Below are 9,589 nucleotides of genomic sequence, written 5' to 3'. Positions count from 1 at the left end.
CCAGTGAGAGCCGTGACGACGTACCAGTGAGAGCCGTGACGACGTACCAGTGAGAGCCGTGACGACGTACCAGTAAGGGCCGTGACGACGTACCAGTAAGGGCCGTGACGAGGGGCGCGACGTGCCGGGCGAGGGAGACGATGCCGTGGTTCTGGTCGACCCAGGGCGAGGTGATCTGTGCGAGCACCGCCGCCGCTTCACTGCGCTCGTCCTCTGCAGCGCCCTCGTCACACAGCACCTCTACTATCACCTCCATGCCTCCTGCCTGTTTAAACAAATGCCATACGAAAGGTAAGTAATTATAATTTCATAATAAATAAATAATATAATAATTCACCTAACCTAAACCTCCACGATCACCTCCATGCCCCCAGTCTGTATAAATAACCGCCATACGAAAGATAAGTTATAATACTTTCATAATAAATAAATAATATAATTTACCTAATCTAATTAAGAATAATCTTAATAAATTGCACGGGAACTTCCAGAGCCCAGTATTAAATGTTATCTAAATTACTATAAAGACCCAAAGAATTATTTCCCACGTATTTTTAAAAGAGAATAGAATTCTTAGCAATTAAAATACAAAATGAATAGTATTGGACAAAAGAAAAAAAATGGTCTCAGTGATGATAATTTTGTGGACTTACTTAGACTAATGAAATAAGTCGACTAATGACGCAGGCATAGATATAAAAAAAATATGGACCCACCTTCTCCAGGTGCGCGATGCCGTCGACGACGCAGCAGACAGTGGCGAGGGCTCTGAGGGCGGCGACCCTGAGGGCACGGGCGCCAGGCTCCACACAGAGGGCAAGCAGCGCCCGTACGCCCCCCAGACGGGCGATGAGACGGCACACGTGCCCTCCGTCCACCCCCAGCGACGTCAGCTGACGAAGAGCTGAGCGAACCTCGTCGCGGGACGATGAGTCGCTCTCTAGGCTGCTGATCACGGCCTGCACTCAGATAAAGGGTCGGGTCATTGTCCAAATAGTGAGGCACTTTTCATTTCTGTGCAGGTTCCTGACCCAGTTTTGACTGGTAAGCGAGCGTATCAGTTAGTGCAGAGAATGTGTCACTGTTAGTAAAATATGACATATTAATTTATTTAGTGTAAGGCGAATAAAGAATGAGATGATGGTGTGCGAGATGTTGCTGCTTTAAATGTTTTCGTGTCCCTAATTAGCGTGTAAGATGTAAATGTGTAACACATTATTTGCAACATATAAGTGTGCAAGATGTTTATGTATTATGTTTCAATGTATAAAACGCTGGTCTGTAAAATTTCAGTGCATGGCATTTAGTTGTGTGGCATGTCAGTGTAGGAGATGCTTAGATTGTTTTTGTACCTTAGCTATTTATGACCGGATAAACAATATGACCGGATAAACATTCATTAGAAACACTCACTAATTTCTAACTTTACTTGCCTTATAGCTTATCTTGATACAATTCAAAGTTATTAAAATTTTATCAATTGATGACAAGGTTAGAGTCGGGTGATTGGAAGATTTTGTCAAAATCGAACGCTTTTTGTTGCATATTGCAGAAACAGATAGTCGCCTTTAAAACCGCATATTATTTCAGAAGCAGATAGTCACCTTTAAAGCCGCATATTTCAGAAGCAGATAGTCGCCTTTAAAGCCGCATATTTCAGAAGCAGATAGTCGCCTTTAAAGCCGCATATTTCAGAAGCAGATAGTTGTTGCCTTCAAAGCCGGATATTTCCTAATTCATTCTGAAAACATTGCAATAGATCCGTTGTTGCCGGCAAAAATTTTTGCAGTTATACCGTCTCAACATTCAGTGATTACAAGAAATTTTATCCCCTCAACAACATGAAAATATTTTAATTTAAGGTTAGGAGGTAAAACGTTGTTTAAAAAGAGGCAGTGGAATATGTTAAATGTCAACAGTCAAATTTTAAAACCACTTGGTCTGAAAAAAAGCAATAAGTTTCGGCCCGCCAAAAAAAACATCATAATAATACAACTGTACTATTAAATTATAATCTTCGAAACAGATTTTTATCAAAATTATTGCAATATATTTAAGTTGAATTGGAGTCGAAGGATCAGCAGTATTGAGAATAATTTCATAACATGAAGAGGAATATCTATTTTAGGCCAGCGAAGAGATACTAATCGCGGCCGAATAATGCGGGGACGGAAGAATTTCTTCGTAACGGAGACATTCAGTGTGGGAAAATATCGTCGCCGTAAATCAAGGAACAAAACTTGCAATTATTGCGTGAACTCGTGAGCAGCCAGCAAAGAGTACGTGTCGAAATTACAGTTACTTTTTATCACGAAGTGCATTACGGCATCGAAAATACAAGCCAGCATGAGATAAAAATTTCTCTTATCACGACCAAAACATCAATAAAACCAATTACAGGAAAGAGGCTTAACAACAACGGCTGAATGTTTAAGCTCAAAGAAATTATACAATTTAACAAGAAGGTCCTCCATGTTTAGAAAGCAGCATAAGACTTACTTCAAACTTAAATTGCTCAGTCGTCATTCCTTACCTTGATCTCAACACTGAGTAAAATATCGACGAGTTTAGTGAATGCGTGGCCGAGGGCGGTAACAACTTGCGCGGTTTCTTTGACCGCTTTTGACGTTCGTTTCGAATGACACTGCACACCCGAAGAGCTTTGTAACTTTTCTTGTGATTCGCAATTAGTTCTTAATCCGTCGTGCGTCGATACGTTTGTGACATTCTCTGCTGATGAGGTTACATGTTCGTCACACATTGCAATATTTTGCGACTTTGCTTTTGTGTCACATTTTTCGAGGGAAACTTCGCACGATTTGTTCGGTTCAGATAACACACTGAGGTCATCTTGTGCTGATATGTTCAAGTCACACTGGCCTTTTGTGGAGTCTTGATCCTCTTCCAAGTTACATTGTGTAACAGTAACGCGTTGCAGAGATTCTTCAGTAACACAATGGGACTTGGAGACTCCAAACGAAGATTCTTCTGCGTGAGACTGTGTTACGCCGATATTATGGGACAGTACATCATTAGATTCTTGTGACGTTGCTTCAACCTGACCTGCTGTTATTCTTGTATTGTGAGACTCTCTATTGGATTCTTCAAAACAGTTGCTTGATTTTGAATGGTAGTGAGCTACATCTTCATTATAATTATGATGTGAATTGAACTGGTCTTCCGAGGATGTGAAGTCGCTGGGATTGGCTGTAGTTATTTCCATTAAGCGATGGCAGATTTGCCGTACCACTTCTATTTGACGGCAGACCGCGGACTGTACGAAAGGAAAAAAAATAATTATTCAAAAGCTGACATGAACGCATGGATATTCAGAACACACATGGAGGTGTTTTAAATTATGCACTTTCTATATCCAGAGGATCCCACTTGCATGTAGTAAGTTTGATTTCACATTCGCTAAATTTGATTCCTATTGCCACGAGTTAATGAGGTCACAGCTTGCACAATATTCGCGGACAGGCTACATGACGTATTACAATGAATCCAAGCTGTATGATATTTTTAAACAGTCAGTGACAACTTTTATGACTCTTATTATACATATTACAACCAGTAAATATAGAAAAGAGGTAGTCAATGACAAGTTATTCGGCATATATTATTCAAAATTTAACCAGTCAGCGTATATATATAATGTTACATTGCCATTATTATTAATTATTAAAATTATAGCCGGGAAATATTGAAAATATTCAATGACGAGTAATTAAGTATTTCTGGTACAAATCATAACCAATTATATGATATAACATTGCCATGTATTTGCATCTTTCTCGTATTAATATTCACCTTGGGTCCCGCGGCGCCGGCCGAGGGCCCTGGAGGCTCCCTGAGGAAGGCATTGATGTGGCCGACCAGCGAGCGCGACAGCGCGGGTAGCCGCTCGTAGTGCCGCACCTCCAGGCGTCTGGGGGCGCAAGTGTATGTAAACCATTAGTAAGAAATATGGCTTAACAATTGTAGTATTATGCTCACGAATAGTCAAGATAAATATGTAAATAAAGCATACAGGAACAGGCAGATTTCTCGTCTGTGATCGATGTATAAATTTAGCTTTAAACATCGTCAGCGTTAGGATCGTTGAGTTACAAACTGGTACAGTTTTTGATGGTACAGTTAGCCCTTACTGGCAGAGTCTGGTATTCACTGGCAGAGTCTGGCACTCACTGGCAGAGTCTGGTATTCACTGGCAGAGTCTGGCACTCACTGGCAGAGTCTGGTACTCACTGGCAAAGTCTGGCACTCACTGGCAGAGTCTGGCACTCACTGACAGGATCTGACACTCACTGGCAGTCTGTCACTCACTGGCAGAGTCTGGCAAACTCAGTAGACACGGTGTGTGCTCTCCTCTGCACGCTCCTGACGGCGTCGAGGGCAGAGAGAGGGAAGGCTGGAGGGTCTGCAGCGAGGCTCTTGCTCTGCAGGGTGTTCATGCACTCGGTCTCTGCTCTGCAGCGTACCTCCACCAGCCACTGGCTCAGAGATCCGTTCCTGCAGAGTGACCGAAGAGATACATGTTATTTCCATAGAGTGAATGCATTCAAGTTTATTATATTGGGGCAACGATGTAAATACTAGGGGCTCATATTTGGACTTCGTAAAGTAAACAGTAATTTATAAAAAAAAAATTTAATATTAATAATATTTATTTAATATTTAATAATTTATTGAAAAATATTTCCATCGATAATAGCTGACATGAATAGATAAACGCTGGTATTGGTTAAAAATAAGTGCATGTAAAGAGGACAATATAGGCTCGACGACCGAGCTATGTGTTAACAAAACAGAAGAAAATAATAATATACTTAATTTTATAAGCCATCACACAAGTGTGCTATGTCTAGTTAAGAAGACGGAGCATTTAAAAAGAAAACAAAAGGATTGAAAATTCTCAAGTTCCGACGTTCAAAATAGTTCCACAGAAACATTCAAACGATAACTAGATATTCGTCCTGACCATAATTAAAATGGTATCATTTTACCGAATAGAGCTAAGGGAAAAAATTGACAAATGACCGATGGAAAATGGGCGGCATTGGTGAATTGTCTTGTCTGGCTAAGTCGGTCAAGAAAATTGAAGTAGCCAGTGGCACGAAACGCTCGTAAATTCGATGCAGCGTGGAAAAACAAAAGCGCTGCAATGTAAGCAAAATGCTGAGCCAGCGTCAATAAAGGAGCAGGTATAGAGCTGCAGCCTTGCTTGCGGTGACAGGATACTGATATTCTTGAGTGCTTGTTTTGCTTTGTTTCTTGAGCAACAATGCATGATATTCAGCACATCATGCACGCTGCACTGCATGATATTCAACACAACATCATGCATGTTACATGTTTATGACTTCTGAGTTTATACAGGAAATTCCTGCTCGATTAATACGACGGGAAACTCGTGCACTAAGCTATATAAAGAGCAACTCTTAACTCACAAATTAAGAAAACTTGGCAATCGAGGAAAAACTCAATAAACGCTAACGCATTAAAATAAAAGATTCGGCACACAATGGTTTTATTGCAATTTATAGTTGCAAAGAATATTTTTTCCAAACTTTGATTTCAAAATAAAATTACAGGCGTATGTCATCGAAGTGTTATGTTGTTATGGAAGTTTTATGTTGGCATTGAAATGTTAGGTTGTCATTGAAGTGGTATGTTGTAATGCAGGTGTTATGTACGATCAATTTAATTTATTGATATCTATGAACTCTCGCGCTAAAATTGAAAAAAAACTTTGCTCCTGCATTCCGTATGAAAAAGGATTAAGAAAAAACTAAATTAGGTTCGGATTACTTTCGTCATGCAGAATAGAGGTTTTCTCGTGAAAAAAATGCTCTAGATTAGAAATAATGAAAATTAATTTACACTCGTTCTGTATCCATAATTTGATACATTTAATGCAATGCAGACTAGAGAGAAATTCTACATAACAATTTTTTGTCGATCTTCTCGAATTTTTGGAATTAAACTATTTGCAGGCGGTGAAAGTTCTAATATTAGGCCGGAACAACTTTAGCAGTTAATATACCAATCTTACGTGCATTTGAAAACTAAAAAATATTTCAACACAAAACGGGGCCGACATTTAAGGGCTCGCTACTCGAGCAACCCGAAAATTCCGACTCCATTCACGACAATACATAAAAAATTATTTATAAGGCTGCAGCCTAATATATTTTGCTGGTTTCCGGAAAAATGGGTGAAGATTTTAGAGATGAGTCACGCAAAGAAGCCAATGCACGACTCAACGACCGACTCACGACTCACCAGACTCGAACGATTGGCGTCTTGACGATGGAAATAATGATAGGCGGCCTCGATGATTTCAACACTGATTTGCGGTGAGGTTAAAAATAAGGGCTTCAGAGCCCTTATTTTTTAACCTCTTCCGATCTAAAAATAGATTTATCTATACATTTTCAAATTTTTTTTCTAAATTAGCTATAAATTCATTGTCAGTAATTTTCAAGATTATTGAAAATTAATTAGAATGTAATTCGGCTATGGCAAGATGACGGTTAATGCAGGAAGAAAATTAAGTTAGGTTTGATGGAACATAAAATAATTCGTAGCAACCAAAAAATAACGCCCGAAAAAAGCACGAAAAATTGCCCGAAATTACACTTGGTGCTCGATGGATTTTAATCTCAACATTCTTATAGACTCTGATTTATGAATGTTTGATAACAGAGCACATTTGAACATCTTGAATGATAAGATCATAAGTTATCTTAATTTTCTTAATCCGGCGATCTCACCTATGGTGTTTCGTAGCACACCAGTTCCTATTTTGCTAAAGAAATTTTATATCAGCAGGTAAATTTTTTAGATATTTTATAAATGAATATGCACATCATGCTGGATACTTGACGCTGTCAGGGTTCAAGACTATGTTGCAATAAGTTCACTCAAATGCATTCTTTCATATTGCAACACCGGAAACCGCAAGGCGTGAATAAAGATCCTACACAAAGAATTTAGTTAATATTATGCCTAAATATATTCTTACGTAATCACCAAAAGGTTCCAAAGGATTGTAAAGGTAATTACGGGCATGCTTATCAACGCTCGGAGTTTGAATGGGGCGGTAACAATGGCAGGAACTCTATGTTAGTCCAGCGATGATATTCACAAACAACAGGAAGTTCCCTGGGCAAGAAATAAAATAACGTAGTCTCCCATAAGTGACGTCGCGACACTTAAGTGCTCAGGAAATGGTTGCAGGAGCATGACTACGCATACTTAGCAGGCTCGGTATTCACTTTATGCTATTAAATATATTATCTAGTGGACTTGCTACTTATTAGAACCGGAAAACTAAAGAAAAAGTGATTGTGTATATTGAATGCTTGTTATTCAAATTGCAACTTTTGACACCGGCAAAGAAAAGGTAAATCAATTGATAACTCGCAACTTTCTAGCACCGGTAGAGAAAGAAACAAGTATTGAATCATCAAGAACATCTTCTAAGTGAAGAAAAAATTCGTAATCCTAAACGGTTGAGTTACCCGCAGTAACTGTAATCCAGGAAGTCCCCAGGTTTGGACCCGACAGGTCCTGGAACCTGCTTTTACTAAGACCCGCGCCGAGCTGAAGAATGTCCCGGACTGAAAATTTATTGCCCCAAATCTATTTCTGAAACAAAGGCATGCACGAAATACCTTGCAACGCAGCGGTCGTTTATCACACTGGTCAGCTTGAGACATCACAAAGGAAGATGTGAGCTGAAGCCACGAGTATATAATCTGTTATAATACAACGGACGCTCAGTAAAACGCATCCTTAACTCTTTACCTATAAATATTTCGGATTGAAGTCTCTATCGTTAAGTGAACGAATAAAGTAATGAATGCTATAACGATGCAATTAAAGTCCCATATATGCACAGGAAATTCCCGTCTATTTATGGACCAATATTTACACAACAGGTTTCATGTATTAATAAATTTCATGTACAATATAAACTAGGAAACTAACGTACTTAATTAGGCCATTTATGGGGACTTGAGTATATACGTTTTCTTTCAATTACGAAAGAAGCTTGATAATTACGACGCGCGTGAAGCACCAACAGAAAATTCTAACTCATTTTATTAATTGCCCTTTGTAAGTGTACCACCGTATATGTATCCGGCACTGTATAACGTACATTTAAATCAAAACCTCGTCTTGGATCTTGACCGTGACGTTAACGTTTTACGCGAACATCCCAACTGAGCAGGTCTTCGTTTTGCGAGATTTTTTTAACTTGCTCTCACTGCAAAATCGTTTTGAGTATTTGCTAGAAATGAAACAAATAATAAAGCTTTCGAAATAGCAGGCTGTTTCATCAAGATGAGAGACGATTCGATGAATCCATGGCAAAGGTTAATCGGCTGGCCGAAAGACACGAAGCTGCGACACCGAACTAAGCAAAAAAGTCTAAGTATAATCGGCCTAAAGAGATAGTCTTTTTATGGCATTCTGGGTTTGTTTTTATCCAACTTTGTGGCGGCTATCACATTTACATATGCGACACTTGGATTACATGTAACGAAGCATTTGGATTCAAAATTAAGCCACTTATTTAGAGCGCGATGCGTAGACAATTAAGTTTTTGTTGCGTTGTTACCCAACGCAGTCAATAATAAGGGTCATCGTGTTGTTCACACTCAGCTCGTACTCGGGGTAAGTTAAACTGTGACCTCTGCAAGCGTGATCGTTCATTTCAAAGAAATATGAAGTAAAGTGGACAAAAATGTGCATGCAATGGCTACCGATGGTTGAGGGCTCCAGCGTGACCTGGGGCTGCTACGTACGAAACACTTGCCAAGGATACCAAAAGGCCTGAAGTTGTACAAATCAAGATTTCTTTTAGACCGCTGATATTTTACAAAGATTTATGATAACAGGATATAACAGAGTGGCGGAAAAGTTAATCCGTTTCATTAGTTGAATTTCAGAACATCAGAGAAAAAAATGTGTTTTGCAAACTAAAAATTGAAATTTCAAAGCCATAAAGCCAAATCGATAATAAATGTTCTAAAATTTCCGATAACAGAAAAAATGAGTAAAACTCGAAGATAATTTTGATCCTGGAAGATAAATTTGAACGAAAAATTAAACCAAAACTGGCGACGAACACGATGAGGTCAGGGGCCCGGGGCAGCATGCAGGGCTCGGGACAGCATGCAGGGCCCGGGGCAGCATGCAGGGCCCGGGGCAGCATGCAGGGCCCGGGGCAGCATGCAGGGCCCGGGGCAGCATGCAGGGCCCGGGCAGCATGCAGGGCCCGGTGCAGCATGCAGGGCCCGGGGCAGCATGCAGGGCCCGGGGCAGCATGCAGGGCCCGGGGCAGCATGCAGGGCTCGGGGCAGCATGCAGGGCCCGGGCCAGCAGGTCAGAGGTCGCCGCGGTGGCAGGATGAGGCCGTGGCGGCGTGACGGCGGCTGCGCCACAAACGTTGTCTCTTTTTCCTATTATTTGGAAAGCGCCTTTTTAAACTTTTTTTTTTTAATTCGAGTCTTTGCGTTACAGATTGAAGAATTAATTAGAAGTTCGTGTTGGGTTGATTCGACAAGTCTAAAAAATT

The 9,589-nt window shown here is 40.1% G+C and overlaps 1 protein-coding gene across 2 annotated transcripts in view; it reads right to left on the bottom strand.

Annotated features, from left to right (window-relative positions):
* The window catches only part of LOC108667885, an 88,403-nt gene that overhangs the window by 3,290 nt on the left and 75,524 nt on the right, over positions 1 to 9,589 (bottom strand). For both annotated transcript variants that reach the window (XM_047883878.1, XM_018154985.2), the window contains exons 3-7: positions 4,327 to 4,512; positions 3,811 to 3,928; positions 2,534 to 3,274; positions 717 to 959; positions 94 to 265 (exon numbers count right to left, since the gene is read on the bottom strand). In XM_047883878.1, coding sequence (XP_047739834.1) covers positions 94 to 265; positions 717 to 959; positions 2,534 to 3,274; positions 3,811 to 3,928; positions 4,327 to 4,512 — 1,460 coding nt within the window. The remainder of the gene's footprint in view (positions 1 to 93; positions 266 to 716; positions 960 to 2,533; positions 3,275 to 3,810; positions 3,929 to 4,326; positions 4,513 to 9,589) is intronic.

Source organism: Hyalella azteca, unplaced genomic scaffold (genome assembly GCF_000764305.2).
Source record: "Hyalella azteca isolate HAZT.00-mixed unplaced genomic scaffold, Hazt_2.0.2 contig13914, whole genome shotgun sequence".
In the NCBI taxonomy this organism is placed as follows: Eukaryota; Metazoa; Arthropoda; class Malacostraca; order Amphipoda; family Hyalellidae; genus Hyalella; species Hyalella azteca.
Note: the sequence above shows the minus strand (reverse complement) of the source record. Positions and strands in the feature narration are given on the sequence as shown.